At 43.8% G+C, this 16847-nt stretch overlaps 2 protein-coding genes across 3 annotated transcripts in view; one reads left to right on the top strand and one right to left on the bottom strand.

The window, feature by feature from the left end:
• The window catches only part of tmx3a (thioredoxin related transmembrane protein 3a), a 253249-nt gene that overhangs the window by 83098 nt on the left and 153304 nt on the right, over window positions 1-16847 (bottom strand). The gene's annotated exons all lie outside the window — the stretch shown is intronic.
• Window positions 2566-16847, top strand: part of slc4a2a (solute carrier family 4 member 2a) — a 32580-nt gene continuing 18298 nt past the window's right edge. For both annotated transcript variants that reach the window (XM_079529402.1, XM_079529401.1), the window contains exons 1-4: window positions 2566-2744; window positions 3557-3600; window positions 12879-13018; window positions 15749-15929. In XM_079529402.1, coding sequence (XP_079385528.1) covers window positions 3561-3600; window positions 12879-13018; window positions 15749-15929 — 361 coding nt within the window. In that variant the 5' untranslated portion in view covers window positions 2566-2744; window positions 3557-3560. The remainder of the gene's footprint in view (window positions 2745-3556; window positions 3601-12878; window positions 13019-15748; window positions 15930-16847) is intronic.

Genomic DNA, 16847 nt, shown 5'->3' with positions numbered 1-16847 from the left:
AAAAATCGTGAAAATGTCTGCCCATCTTTTGAACATATATTTTCAGATGGAGATCACGGCCAAATACATATAATTCTGGGGCTCAGCAAAATATTTTTTGTCCAATCACAGATTCACAGGTGTAATGAAGTGGTTGTAATTATAGTTTGCAAGCTCCATCATTGTGTTGTTTTTCAGGAAAAGAAAACCATGTCGAGGATAGGAAAACAAGAAATATCTAAAATCTATCTTTATACATCATCAGATGCATAATTACCAGACCTGCTATTAGCCTAATAATCCAGGTTATATTTACACCTGTTGGGGTTGGGTTGTCTCCAAATGATATTGCATTAAACTAACTATACACAGGTTTAATGTTTGTTTTGTAAACGCCATTGACAATGAAGGGGAAATTTACGTCATAATGTGCCTCATTATGTCATATTGTCTCTTTATTGTTAATGGTGTATAATGTTTGTGTTGGCACCGTTTGTTTTACATCACCATTACCTAATCAACATGAGTTTAGACTTTAATATATTAGCGCCCCTCACTTCACACGGGTGTGATTTTTTAATACACAATGGAACTAGAAAAAGCTTGTGTAGTTGTCTACTCATCTTACTCAATGATGATGTATTGACCCACATGACATCCCTCTGTCTTCCTATTGGTTAAACCACATGACGTCACAGGCCAGCAGGAAAACGGGCCTGGGAAAAAAGATGCACGATGGGTCAAGAGTTTATTGACCCAGATTACTATGAAAACCTGCGTTTTCGTCGCTCCGTCAGTCAGGTCAGTCACGTCAGTCACGTCTCCATATATGGTTGTCAGTCCATCACGTCTCGCGACATCACGTGACATCATGGAGACCCTTAGATCTCCATATATGGATCTGACCTGTTCTGACATTCCATATGTTGATCTGACCTCATCAAACACTGTACACTCAAGACACGCTCCATATATGGCCAGTACAGAATTCATTCCATATGTTGATCTGACCCCCCATGCCAAAGCGCCAGCGCTCGCCCAGTAGTCTGCCGTCACCCAGGCAAATGCGTGCACGCCCTCAGGGCGTCTTACTGGTATGTCATACGAGCTTTGCGAGCTTCACGTGATGTCACAGTCCAGAGGAAGAACGGCCCCGGGAATAAATACCATAACAATAAAGGACTTGCTTCTCGAGCCCAAAGTCTCCAGGACTTGTTTGTGTAACCTTTTAGCCTAAATGTCTGGCTGTAAAGTATGCAATCAATCAATGAAAAATGGCTTCATAGATTAATTTGACAAAACTGTACATTCTATCCGAGGTGTACTGTGTTAATGTGTCACTATGTTCGGTCTGGTCTCCTCCAGCCAGTCACGACTTCGCCTCCCCTCTGCCACCATGGTGATGAGGATGATGAAGACGACGACGAAGACGATCTGAGGAAGACGACGGGGGAGGAGACTTTCCATCAGATCCACGATCCCTCTGACAAACACAAAGCCTACGAACAGCAAGACTTTACAGGTGAATGAATGCAACTGTTGTTAGCCTGTTACTACAACCAGCTAGACTTGCAAGTTGCGTCGCATATCGTTGGTGTGGCCCGGCCTTTTTGGTGAATGAATGCAACTGTTAAGTTTAATGTATATGCTACATGCTTTGTCCGGTTCGGCTGGGTCCAGACTACAATATGACGTAATTCAGAACATGTGTCGGGTGGGTGTTCGGTGCCTCCGAGATGTTGTAACTATGAAATTACATGTGTGTGTTTGTTTGTTTATTTGGTTCGGGGAGCCCAGCCAAACCAAACGGACATACTCCAGTCACTCCAAGTCCAAGTTCATAATTAAGAAGTGTGCATAATTATTTCATGTAATTTGTTTCAAGTTATAGTAATACTTTTTTGAAGTGTCCCAAAGTGGGACACTTTGGGACACGTTCGTCTGCTTTCACAAATTGGGTTCACACAGGACTTTTGCATAAGCAATCAAGCAGTAACTTTGATGATGGAAAGGGCCCGGCCACTATATTTCCACACTCACACCAGAGGGCCACATATTGCATACTGTCGGGAAGAAATCTCAACAAGACAAAACGTAGCAAAAATAGTCTGCTATTTTGGCTTATTATTATTATTATTGGCTAACATTGGCTTTCAAAGTTTGCAGGATTGGCCCAAAAAGCCTCAAATCATGAAAGCAGCGTGCAATTTATGTGAAATCTTTCACGCACTTTCCTATAGGCTGAGGAATTTATCCCACCCTTTTCACATTGGCCTTTTATAGTGCCATCAACAGGTGGACTTTTGAAAAACACATTTTCATCCAATTGCCATCAAAGGCGTAAGAAGAAATGGCACCCTTTTCACATTGGCCTATTATAGCGCCACCAGGAGGCCACAACCTGACCTGGCCTGGTGGAGACCTGTGCCCCAAGCAGCACTTTTTCTAGTTATTTCTAAAATACAAATAATGGGAAACTGTTGTAGACCACCATTATTAATACTTGTTCTCAAAGACCACCGTCAGTCTTAATGAATGATAATTGTTCCCGTAGACCACCGCCAGTCTTCACTCCACGGCCACCTCCCTCGCTCCAAAGCGCCCCCCGATGGCAAGAAGCGGAGCGACAAGAAGAGGAAGGGGGCGGGGCAGAGGAGAGGCTCCGCCTCCAGCGCAGGTCCCACCATAGAAGAAGATGAGGAGGAGGAAGGAGAGGAAGAGGAGGAGACAGACTCAACCCCGCCACTTGAGGCCGCGCCTACCGAGTGAGTAGCCAATCAAATTGTTTCTAATCAAATTTCAGTGACACTTTGGGTAGCCTCAGCCCCTGCACTGAGAAAAGCCTAGCCGGAAGCGTGTTTGAACTTCCCCTGGAAGTTGTCCTTTTCCCGCTTCCGCCAAATTCCAGCACTTCCATTTAGACCAGTGGTCAAAATATTCTTTACTTTTGGGTCTACAAGGCAAAATCTCATCAAATAGTGGTCCTTGGCTCAAATGCCGAATAGATAATGGGCCCTGATATGAAAACGGTTGAAAACCACTGATTTAGACAATCAACAACGTAGTGCACTTTGGGTGCATTGAGCAAGTCGCGGCCAAATATGATGGCTGTGGTGTGCTTGCTACTCTACAAGGTATTATTCAACACATAAACAACATTTTTTTATTTAATCATTAAATTGTTAAAACTTATGTTGAATGCATTTTCTAAAATGAAAATGTTAATGTTAGATGACATGTATGTGGAATCTGTCCAATCTGTATGGTAATACAATATAACTTTTGGAGTGGTTGTATCTGATCTCCGTGCTCATATTGAGACATGTAGATCCTATGTCTAGGTTGGACAACCTTTGACACGATTCTGCTTCTGGTTTGACACACATTTCTCCCCTGAGCAAGTAGCCAGGGTCTATTAGCTCAGTGGTAAAAAATAATAATATTAAATACAAAAATTAATAAACTGTCAGCGGTTGCACAGGAGACCCATGGTTCAATGTCAAAACCAGAAATATTTAATAAACTGCAAAGCACTTTGCTTTTTTATGTTTTTTATTCCTTATTATTGTCATTACAGACTGATGCTACATGGTGCTACAGAGGCCCTGCCATCAGCACAGAGTGAGTCATTTTATAGTTTACTTTTCCTGTAGTGTTATAAATATTAAGGTTAGTGTGTGTAATCACACCTGTCGCACACAGACCACACACACAAGCACGGCCACAAACCTGCTCATCATGGAGCAGTTATAGGGGTTCAGTGTCTTGCTCAATTAAGGACACTTCGGCACACACCAAGGAGGAGCCGACGATCAACCTGGGAACCTTCCGATTCCAAGACAGCTGTCCTATGCCTCCTGAGTCCTGAGCCACTGATATCGTATGTAGTGTAGAACTGTACAGTAGTTTATTATGCATGTAGATCCCATAAGCTGGACGGTGACATAGCCTTTTTGAGGGGCGCTAGCCCTTCCAACGTCTGGCTTTTGGAATTATATCATATGGTAGCCATGTCTATGGACTTTTAATGTTTCTTTAGAGCACTTTTAACTAACATTGAGTGGCAGCCAAGTCTATGGACTTTTAATGTTTGTTTCTATCAGTTGAACAAACATTAGGCACCCCTCTTCACACAAGTGTGATTTTTGTTTAGGTTTGGGCAGAACACTTATTTCCTGTGTCATGTACAGTATACATGACACAGGAAATATGCATGACACCCCCTGTCACAGTTAGTGTTGATCAATGAGAGAGTGATAAAGATATTAAGAAAATATAAAGGGTTTGAAAGAACAGAACTGGCTTACATAAATACTATAGGCCAACGATATAGTAACTGCATCGTAAAATCTATTCGAATTTCAAGAATCGAAGTGGATATGCAAATAGCAACATATCGTATCGTTGACATTGTATCGTATACAGTTGCAATGCAAATAATCGGTATCGAATCATTTTGCAAAGCAAATAATCGATTGTATCAAACTGTATTTACAATTTTAAGAAGAATCAAGAAGTTTGAGTTTAATTGATTTCCAGCATATCGCTACACTTGGTCTATCGATAAATGTGTGTATTCTCTGTGTCCATGTCAAGGTGCGGGTATGTCCATGTGTTTGACAGAGAATCACTGTGTTTACTTTATATCCATAATAAATGTTTCCCTTAAAAAGCCTGCACTATCCACACATTTCACACAAATTTAATTTCTTTGCTAAATAGTTACTGTATCGATTTTAAATCATTGAAACGTATCATATCGCCATGAATGAACCAATATTGTCCATGTATCGTCAACCATATAGGCTATCATGATACGTATCGTATCGCTGTTAAAATGTATACACTCCTAATCAATACTATGAATACCGATGATACTAAATGATAAGGGTCCATTTGGTTCTATTTGTAGGCCTACACTCTCAGAGTTACACACCCGTATGGGGTCAATTGGAAACCAAGGACTCTTTGAGACCCATTGCTGTGACCCATTGCCAGTGAACCCACATGCACAATAACAGCACCCTGACTGTTTGACCAGAATAGAACAGAGCCTTTATTAGTATCATCATTTATAACACCTGTGAAGGAAGGGGCCCAAATTCTTTACAAAATGGCTGCTGTGCTGCTGTGCATAGATCCTATTATGTGAAGAGAGAAGGTGAGTGGAGATTATCTAACAACACTTGGTGGTTGTGTAGCTTTGTAGCTGCAGTTGAAGCCAAGCTCAACTTGGATTATAGCTTTGTAGATTTTCTTGCAGTTACAAACACTGGGTGTAGCTGTCGCATGGCTTCCATTGAAAAGTCATGGTAGCCTGTAGCTTAATATCTTCATGTCGCTGTATGGCTTCTATTGAAAACGAATGATAGATTGAAGCCATTGAAAAGTCATGGTAGCCTGTAGCTTAATATCTTCATGTCGCTGTATGGCTTCTATTGAAAACGAATGATAGATTGAAGCCATTGAAAATGTATGGTAGCCTGTAGCTTAGTATCTTCATGTCGCTGTATGGCTTCTATTGAAAACGAATGATAGATTGAAGCCATTGAAAATGTATGGTAGCCTGTAGCTTAGTATCTTCATGTCGCTGGCTTCCATTGAAAATTAATCATCATATGAAATGAATACAAAATGAATCATTTGTATCTTCATATCGCTGGCTTCTGTAGAAAATGAATTAGACTGTATAGCTTTGTACCTTCATGTCGCTGGCTTCCATTGAAAAGTAATGGTAGCCTGTAGCTTTGTACAGCGTCCAGGTAGCTCAGTCGGTAGACCACTTGCCTTTTGACCGCAAGATCATGGGTTCAATCCTGGGCACCGCCAACTCAGCGTATGTGGAGCACGACTTGAAGTCATGAGGGAGGTACTGGGAGCTGATGGTAGGTGTTGCGCTCCACCTCAGCAATCCATCTCCCAGAGGTCTAGCGCATTGAAACGGGGATAGACTCCCGCACCCTGGCTGATAACGACAATAAGCCTCTCTGACTTACTTGTACTGTATGCATCACACTTATTTCCTGTGTCATGTTGTGATGACAGGAATGGATGTCAGAGTGTGAGAGCTTGTGCATTGTATTTGCTTGGACGCTGATAATACTTTTTGAAAGATAATTCTCATCATATAGCGGCTAGCCTACAGTATGATGCTCACTTTAATTGAGCAAACATGACAGAGCAACAAAAACAAATAAAAGACACACAAAAATTACAAAGGTCTCCACCTTTGCAATCATTAAAAAAACATCTGTTCCCTGAAGTCCTTCCAACGCATCTCTTTGTTTCTACGTTCACTCCTGGAGGAAATCAACTGACTGTATAACTTTCTATTCTTCCAGGTATTCTCCATTTTATACATATCAGTCCTGGTACAGTTCGGTTGAAGAGTTTTCTATCCTCCTGTATGATGCTGTCCCATCTGAATGAACGGAGCCTTGTTAAGTGTGTCAATCTCCTCGTGCTTCCTTCTGTTGTTCCATTGCCTGGAACTTGTTCTTTGCCTGTCATGTCAGTGTATATGCTTATATAACTTACTTAACAATATATAAACATGATTATTTAGTGGGCTTGCTATCTGTTGGTGTTGGCAGTCATGGCTGCCAGTTCCCACCTGATGTCATGTGGGAGTCCAGACTGCTCCAGGCCGTACTGGATAACTGCCAGCTTGCATAACGTCTTCAGACTAGGACTTAGATCTAACATGTACAGCTCATCGGGTGCGTCTTCTCCAAAGAGGATGATGCAATGTCCCACCATGCAACAGCACATCCTAGTCATCCAACACGGGCCAATTCCCTTGGGCTCAACCTTCTTCCAGGAGAAAGTCTCTGGGTTGAATTTCCACAGATCGTTGAAGTTCTGGCACAAGTTGTGGCCGCCAAAAATGTACAGCTCTCCATTGTAGGCCAAGGCTGAATGACCCCAGCGTCCTTCTGGAAGAAGATGTGCAGAATACGTGCTCGGCCAGCAGTTTGTCTCTGTGTCAAACACACTGATATTGCTGTAGTCGTGGTTGTACTTGTAGCCACCAAAGACAAACATCTTTGTCCCGATGATGGTGGCAGATTGCAGGTCTACAACAGGCGCTGGCGGGCCTCTGGTGTTAATTACCGACCAGACCATTGTGGTGGTGTCCAACTTGTAGATGTCATTAGTGTATCTAGTCATCTGATTGAACCCTCCATAGATACACATGACCTTCCCCAAGACACCGGCAGAGTGGTTGTACCTCGGTGCCGGAACGGTACCAGAAACGTTGGGCTTGAACCATCCGTGGGTGTCGATGTCAAATGCGTAAAGCACATTGCAGTACTCCTTCGTCGAGTACCTGTACCCGCCCCAGATGTAGATGATGTCGTCTATCAGCGTGGCCGTGTGGCGATGTCGCCTGGAGGGAAACACCGCAAAGGAATGTTGGGTCGTCGCGGGGGCCAGCTTGACCCAGCGCAAAGACACTGTGTTGAAGACGTGCACGTCGAGGTGATCCTTGTCGTTGGTGTCGGTCTCCCTGACCAGTAGCCCTCCAAAGCAGTAGACCTTGTGCCCCACGGCCACAGAGGCGTTGCCCTTTGATCCCTTCAGTCCGGCTTTCACATGGGCCGTCCAGCGTAGCATGTCACGCACCAGACAGAAGCGTAGATTAACAGACAACGTATCAAGAATTGTTTAAAGATTTTAAAGCAGTCGCTCTTATATTTACAGCGGCATGAAGGCCAAGCAATGCTTGGCCAATCCATGATGTTGATGGGCGATTTAAGAACGTCCATGGCGTTGGCCAATCAGCAAAGCTGATGCCTATTGAACTAGCTCCCAAAACCCCAGGGGTCCTTGCGTGGGTTTCAGGGGGAGTTAACAAAATATTCTCAGTGACTGCGTTTACAAATATTTGAAACGCAGTCACTGATTGGCCTGATCATTTTCTGATTTCTCATACTCTCTGCCTATATGCGGAAGTCCAGACTTGTACCGTGGAGCAACGTGTGAGAGTGAATCCATGTTATCAGTCTGGCTAATGCCAGGTTACCTGTCCAGTTCTGTGATTGATTGATTGATTGATTGATTGATTGATTGATTGATTGATTGATTGATTGATTGATTGATTGATTGATTGATGGCATACTTTATTAACATGGTTATTAGTGCAGGAAGTACAGTCGGAGTCAATGTCGGATCCAGTTCCTCCGGTTCCGGATCACAACCCTATTGGGACAATAATAATAATAATAATAATAATAATAATAATAATAATAATAATAATAATAATAATAATAATAATAATAATAATAATAATAATAATAATGGCTCTGTTGTTCTGCTGTGTGTGACAATGTGTGTGTGTGTGTGTGTGTGTGTGTGTGTGTGTGTGTGTGTGTGTGTGTGTGTGTGTGTGTGTGTGTGTGTGTGTGTGTGCGTGCGTGCGTGCGTGTCTGACAGTGTGTGTCTTACAGTGTGTGTCTGACAGACAGTGTGCAGCGCACATGAAACGCTGCTGTTGTTGACCAGTGAACAATGCCGTTCAAACCCACACTGTTCCCACACTCTCACTCGACCGCTCTGATCCGCTATTGTCTCATCTGAGTGTGCGTGCGTGTGTGCGTGTGTGTGTGCGCGTGCGTGCGTGTGTGCGTGTGTAATCTGTACATCCATCATCATTCCGGTGTGAAATGAGTCAGAGACATTTGGACTTTGATCTCGTAAGTAGCCTACTGTTCTGTTCTGCTACTTTCTGCTTCATCTCATTATTTACAACATTCTGCAGTGTGTTTGTATTTTTTTTATATAAAATATTTAAAAGTGTCATTTTTATATTTATATTGTCTAGACAGCTTATAAAAATGAATTTGTAATAAAGGGACAATGGGCCTCATTCACCCTCTTACAATATGTTTTAAGCCTACCCAAGATTCGTCCAAATCTGTTCTTAAACCAGATGTACTGAATGATGAATCCCACTTGATCTTACATTTGGAAACGCCCCCTAAACACCATATAAGGGCAGTTTTGAAGATCCAGATCCGAGTCTGTGGATCCAGTCCAGGTCTTTTTCCTAATTCAAATTGTAATATCAGTTGACATTTTTCTTTCTTTTAAATGCCCAGCGGGGTTTTGTGAAGCTATATATTGTCAGAATCGTCTTGGTTTGCTTGCATGTTTATGTGCTAAAAATATATGAAAGCTGTTTCACCATGCCACATAATTCAATGAGGAGACTTGTTTTTCTGAGCAGTGGTGGAAAAAAGTACTCAAATGTTTTACTTAATTGAAAGTATCAATACTGCAATGTAGAAATACTCTGTTACAAGTAAAAGTCCCGAATCCCTTTCCTCCTCCAAAACCGCTCTCAAAGGGCACCTACGGACGGCTGCAATTCGAAACTGGCCCCCGTAAAATCTGAATCCCCCACCCACCCCTTTTTGCTTCACTGTGTATGTTTTTTTTCGCCTTTTTACCTCTATGATGATTTCCTGTTTTTGGCTATATAGAAGTGTATATTTGTACATCTCTAAATGTTATGATGAATTGAACATGGTGGACCCTATTGTAAACAAGTATAATGCTTTATGGTGTCGTCCACAGTTAACAGTTTTGTATTGAGTTGTGCTTGAAATGTACTGTAATTCTCCAATCTGTTAATAAATACTTCAATCAATCTATCAATCAATCATTCAGTCCGGAATTCAAAATTTACTTCAAAAGTGCCAAAGTATTTGTATCAAAATGTATTTCAAGTATCAAAAGAAGAAAGTATACTCATTGTGCAGAATGTCTCATTTCAAGTTTTCAAATATATAAAAATCTATTGAAAATAGATCTAAAAAATAGATCTAATAGCAGATCAATGTCCATCCATCCATCCATCTTCAACCGCTTATCCGTAGTCGGGTCGCGGGGGCAACAGCTCCACCAGAGTGCTCCAGACTTCCCTCTCCAGAGCAACATTAGTGACTTCCTCCTGGGGGATTCCGAGACGTTCCAAGGCCAGTGAGTCGATGTATTTCCTCCAACTGCGCCTTGGTCTGCCCCGGGGTCTCCTCCCAGTGGGACGTGCGTCGAGGACCTCCCTAGGGAGGCGCCCGAGAGGCATCCTAACCAGATGCCCGAACCACCTCAGCTGACTCCTTCCCACGCGAAGGTGCAGCGGTTCTACTCCGAGTCTCTCTCGTGTGACTGAACTTCTCACCCTATCTCTAAGGGAGATGCCAGCCACCCGTCGAAGAAAACTCATTTTGGCCGCTTGTATTCGCGACCTTATTCTTTCGGTCATGACCCACACTTCATGACCATAGGTGAGAGTAGGAACGAAGATTGCTCGGTATACAGAGAGCTTTGCCTTCTGGCTCAACTCTCTTTTCGTCACAACAGTGCGGTACAGCGACTGCAATACCGCCCCTGCCGCTCCGATTCTCCGGCTGATCTCCTTCTCCGTCCTCCCCTCACTCGTGAACAAGACCCCGAGATACTTGAACTCCTTCACCTGGGGTAATGCCTCATTCCCTCCACGGACTGCACAATCCACCGGTTTCCTGCTGAGAACCATGGCCTCAGATTTGGAGACGCTGATCCTCATCCCAGCCGCCGTACACTCGGCTGCGAACCGGTCCAGTGAGAGCTGAAGGTCTTGGACCGATGGTGCCATCAGGACCACATCATCTGCAAAAAGCAGTGATGCAACCCTTAGGTCACCGAGCCGAATACCCTCTCCGCCATGACTTCGCCTCGAGATCCTGTCCATGAAAATCACAAACAGGATAGGTGACAATGCGCAGCCCTGGCGAAGGCCAACCCCCACCGGAAACGAATCCGACTTACTCCCGAGCACACGGACACAGCTCTCGCTTTGGGTGTACAGAGATTGGATGGACCTCAATAAGGTCCCCCTCACCCCATACTCCCGCAGCACCTCCCACAGGACATCCCGGGGGACCCGGTCATATGCCTTCTCCAAATCCACAAAACACATGTAGACCGGATATGCATACTCCCATAGGCCTTCTCCAGGATTCCTGCAAGAGTATAGATCTGGTCAGTTGTTCCACGGCCAGGACGGAATCCACATTGCTCCTCCTGAATCTGAGGTTCGACTATCGGCCGGGCAGATCAATGTGTCACATAATATTGTTAGAAATACAATATTTCGAACTGAGATGCAGTGGAGTAGAAGTAAAATGATTGGAAATTGGAAATTCTACAAATACCTCAAAGTTGTCCCTTAAGTAAATGTATTTAGTTACTTTCCACCACCGTTTGGTTTGAATGCTCAGGAATGTGTGTCGTCTCCCATCACTGAGGTGACCATGTAAGCTGACTCTCTACTGACGTCCGCTCTGATCCCTCTGGATTTACCCTGCTTGTTCTCAACAGTGGATTGAAGTGAGGTGTCATTAACGTGTGTGTGTGTGTGTGTGTGTGTGTGTGTGTGTGTGTGTGTGTGTGTGTGTGTGTGTGTGTGTGTGTGTGTGTGTGTGTGTGTGTGTGTGTGTGTGTGTGTGTGTGTGTGTGTGTGTGTGGTCTCCTTTTGAGACGCAGTTCTCTAATAACCACTTAGCTACTGAGAAATTCCCATGGATATCCCATGAGAGAGTGTGCGTGCGTGCGTGCGTGCATGCGTGTGCGTGCGTGTGTGTGTGTGCGTGCATGCATGCAGATCATTTCCCCCCCAGATTATGAATTCACCTGGTTAAAATAATATACAAAAACTTTACATATATACACTACAGGTACAGTGAGATTCTATCATATTTTCTGCATACCTTATTTGTCTTTACGGTGATTGGCAAACCTAATTGTCACATAAGCAGAATGAACAATGTAGTACCAGAAACTAGGATACCAGTTAAACAATGATGAACCTACCATCTGTCTAAACAACATCTAAATAACATAGACCATATGCAGACGGCGACCATCTTGCCATTAAGTTAATGGCAAGGTGGCAACTAGCCGCAATTTGCAATTGACAGCCCATAGCCTACTACAGACTGACACAGGAGTGGATTTTAACTCCTGGCCATCCCATCCCATTCCCACAGATAAAATCCCACCTCCTCCCAATCCTGGGCCAGAGTAAAAAAATAAAATCCCGATCCCGCTCCCACTCAAAATTACTCCCACTCTCATCCCGCTCCTGTTGTTTTTTAGTTTTGTTTTAATTAATAAATTAGGAAAGGCAATGGATTTTGTGTTCTTTTTAGATTACTGTGTTTCATGCAGTTTTAATTCAAAAGATCCATATCTTTTTACTTAAAACTGCATGAACCACAGTAATCTGTGGTAATATAAAGAGGCTAATTAATGTCATTCCTGATCCTGCCGCTCCTGTTGACTTTTCATTCCCATCCCATCCCAATCCTGGGATTAATTGGGCTAGCCTCTAGCCCAAGCCCATACATCCAAACAGAAAAGTCCTATCTGATTGTATTAAACGATGTCAAACTCACCAACATTGCAGCGTAGACAACATGTTATGAGTTACTTTCTGTCAATAAATTCCTTGCAGGAATCCAAAGTATTGGAGTTTGGAAGCCCTCGTTTTCAGTGCTTCCAATGCCTCCTGCATTATGTGCAATTTCAAAACAGGTGGTATGCAGGTCCATTGAGTGATTACGGTACCAACGAGCGCTTCCAAACTCACAACACATACTGTAGGGCGCGTTCGGAAATACCACACTGGAGCGCACTCACCTATTAGTTTGCATTGCACAGTGCACTCAGTGCGCTATTTCCGAACGCGCCCTTAATTTCCAACACAAAATAATCACCGGCACCTGCCATCACTTGATTTGTTTTTATTTATGTTGTGTTTTATTGTATAGCAACAAAATGTATCTTTTGGGACAACAAAAGAAAACAGTTGATTATGATGATTATTCATATTATTATTCATAATATTATTTCAGGTCACAGGAGTGAGGATGTACCAGGTGCATGTCGTCACCTGGTCAGGAAGAGTGCCAAAGATCAGGTGGCCCACGCTACCAAGGAGACTGTAGGGCGCGCCCCCTCCTGTGTCCGCAACTTAGACCACACACCCAACCAGGTCAGCCATTTTAATTATCTAATGTACAATGTGACATCCTGCCAACACAGGGCCGTGCTATGTCTACATAAAATGCTATCTAAATTAACTTAAGTTTAGTCTTTGCATACACAGACGCCAAGATGGAGTCTGAATAGGTGAGTTTTCAGACTACGGCTGAAGATATAGGGCATAGCAGTGGGCGTGGTTTTCTGGTTCCACTGAAAAATCAGCCATTCATTTTTCCCATAGAAATGTACAATAATATGTATCAATTAGTTTAAGCCTAGAATCAAGCCATCCAGGATCCTGATGAATCCCCCTTTAAACCTTTGAGTCTGTGGGGAAAAAAGAAAACCGCTAAACAAAGGGTATGTATTAAATATAGTATAGGCCTATCATATAATTATTATTATAATTATTATTATTATTTATTTTTTCACTGAATCAAAGGTTTTATGGTCATGATTCACCAGGCTCCTGGATGGCTTGATTCTAGGCTTAAAATAATTGATATCAATATTTTTTATAAATCTCTATGGGAAAAGATATTTGGAGATTTTTCAGTGGAACCAGAAACCCACGCACACTGCTATGCCTCATTGGGAGTGAGTCTGCAGTTCTGATTGCAATTGGAAGTTCATTCCATAGTTTTGGAGCCAGAAGTGAGAAGAGTCAGATGTGTGGAGCGTTGTCCGGCTGTTTTAATGAATGTTCTGCCAGCCTCCCTGTGTTGGCTGATCTGAGGGTTGGATCAGACTTTGAAGATATGGGGGTGCCATTCCTTTGGTTGCTTTGAAGGCCAGCATGAGTTTTGTACTCTGTGTGGGCAGCAACTGGGAGCCAATGGAGAGAGTGGAGAAGGCGGGAGACATGTGAGAATTTTAGATGGTTGAAGACCAAGCGTGCTGCGGCAGCGGCATTCTGGATCAATTGGAGGCTTAAGTGCACATGCGGGAAGGCCATGCAGTAAGGAGAGAGTTACAATAGTCAAGTTTTGATATGACTGATGTCTGGATAAGGAGCTGGCTGGGCTGAGCCACTGACTCCTGGGTGAGGAAGGTCTAATCCTTTGAATGTTATAGAGCAGTGGTTTTCAACCCATTATCTTTTCGGCATTTGAGTGTAAATGAAGTAATGCAGATGTTACGCACTCTACAATCTGGGACCCCAAAAATTAAGGGATATTTCCTCACAAGTCACGACCCATACAAATATGTCCCACTGTTTGGGAAACAGTGCTCTAGCAATGATTACTATAACAATATAGAGCCTTAACGTTTAAAAAAAAAGAATTGCTGTAACAGAAAGACCTGCATGACACAGAAAGACAGACGGACGGACGGACGGACGGACGGACGGACGGACGGACGGACGGGTGGAGGAGACACTTGATCCACATTCTCTTTTTCCGTTGTCTTGAGACTGACAGCTCTGAATTAGATTAGAAAGAGAGAGAGAGAGAGAGAGGGGGGGAGGAGAGAGAGAGAGATAGTAGAGGCCTATATATATATGTCAGGTACCTGTGTGTGTCAGAATGGTTGATGTGCAGCTGTGTGTGTCTGTAGTGCGTTATGGTTGTTGTGTAGATGTGTGTTTCTTTAGTGTGTTAGAATCACGTAGTGTGTGTGTGTGTGTGTGTGTGTGTGTGTGTGTGTGTGTGTGTGTGTGTGTGTGTGTGTGTGGTGTGTGTGTTAGAATGGTGGTCTTGGACCTGGGGGGCCATTTGGCCCAAACCAGACAGGTAGGAATGGTTTACTGGTTTTCACTATAATCTGGTTTGAACTTTTAGGACGGCCTGTGCAACGGAAGGGTTCGATTCCCGGCCCCTTAACCCCTAACTGCTCCTCCTCTCTGCACAAGTCTGACCATCTGAGTAGCACTGTTGATTTTGACAGACAATTCTGATTTTGAGTCACATTTTAGTCATCTGAAAAGTTTTAGTCGACTAAATATACAATTTTAGACTAAATGTACAGTTAATTTTGTTGACAATAATATATATATATATTTTGGCAGGCCTTGATGGCTAGGGTTAGGGTTGATTTGTAAAATCAACCCTAACCCTAGCCATCAAGGCCTGCCAAAATATATATATATTATTGGTTGCATGCTGAAAATAGCTGATCTACAAGCTTGTAGATCTGATTTTTTTTAGAGCGCAACACCTGGGCGCAACCAAACATAAAATAACTTCTACTGGATCTCTTCTCCACTATAGTCCCTCCCTAACATTTTAGTCTAGTTCGCAACGCCACACGTTTGTGATTAGGGTTGTCCCGATCTGATCACAGGATTGGAAATCGGGTGCCATCACATCATTTTCAAATGATCGGAATCGGATCAGGATCGGGACATTTCTATAATATCAATATTCGGGTTTCGGGAAATCTATCAGCAGATATTCAAAATCAAATGATCGGAATCCCATCCCTAATTGTAATATTATTGACAATGTGGCCAATATTTCTCTCGTTTATAGTGTAGTTTACTTTTGATGCAGTAATGGTCTTCTTTAATTTCTTTCTTTACCTTTTGAGGTATTAAAAAGTTCTTAAAGGTGTGTGTGTGTGTGTGTGTGTGTGTGTGTGTGTGTGTGCGTGTGTGTGTGTGTGTGAGTGCGTGCCTGCCTGCCTGCCTGCCTGCCTGCCTGCCTGCCTGCCTGCCTGCCTGCCTGCGTGCCTGCGTGCCTGCGTGCCTGCGTTCCTGCCTGCGTTCCTGCCTGCGTTCCTGCCTGCGTGCGTGTGTCAGGTGCTTGTAGAGTTGAAGGAGCTAGTGATGGAGCACCAAGAGGCGCAGTGGAGAGCAAGCTTCAGATGGATGAAGTTTGACGAGGAGGAGGAGAATGAAGATACCAACGCCTGGAGGAGACCACCCATCTCCTCGTTGACCTTCAGGAGCCTGCTGGAGCTACGGCACAACATCACACACGGTACCACGACACATCCCCACCCCATAGAGACATTCATTACACAACATCACACACGGTACCACGATACATCCCCACCCCATGGAGACATTCATTACACAACATCACACACGGTACCACGACACATCCCCACCCCATGGAGACATTCATTACACAACATCACACACGGTACCACGACACATCCCCACCCCATGGAGACATTCATTACACAACATCACACACGGTACCACGACACATCCCCACCCCATGGAGACATTCATTACACAACATCACACACGGTACCACAACACATCCCCACCCCATGGGGACATTCATTACACAACATCACACACGGTACCACGACACATCCCCACCCCATGGAGACATTCATTACACAACATCACACACGGTACCACAACACATCCCCACCCCATGGAGACATTCATTACACAACATCACACACGGTACCACGACACATCCCCACCCCATGGAGACATTCATTACACAACATCACACACGGTACCACGACACATCCCCACCCCATGGGGACATTCATTACACAACATCACACACGGTACCACGACACATCCCCACCCCATGGAGACATTCATTACACAACATCACACACGGTACCACGACACATCCCCACCCCATGGAGACATTCATTACACAACATCACACACGGTACCACGACACATCCCCACCCCATGGAGACATTCATTACACAACATCACACACGGTACCACGACACATCCCCACCCCATGGAGACATTCATTACACAACATCACACACGGTACCACGACACATCCCCACCCCATGGAGACATTCATTACACAACATCACACACGGTACCACGACACATCCCCACCCCATGGAGACATTCATTACACAACATCACACACGGTACCACGACACATCCCCACCCCATGGAGACATTCATT

This window comes from Electrona antarctica (genome assembly GCF_951216825.1).
Source record: "Electrona antarctica genome assembly, chromosome: 19".
Lineage (NCBI taxonomy): Eukaryota > Metazoa > Chordata > Actinopteri > Myctophiformes > Myctophidae > Electrona > Electrona antarctica.
This window is presented reverse-complemented; position numbering and strand designations above follow the sequence as displayed.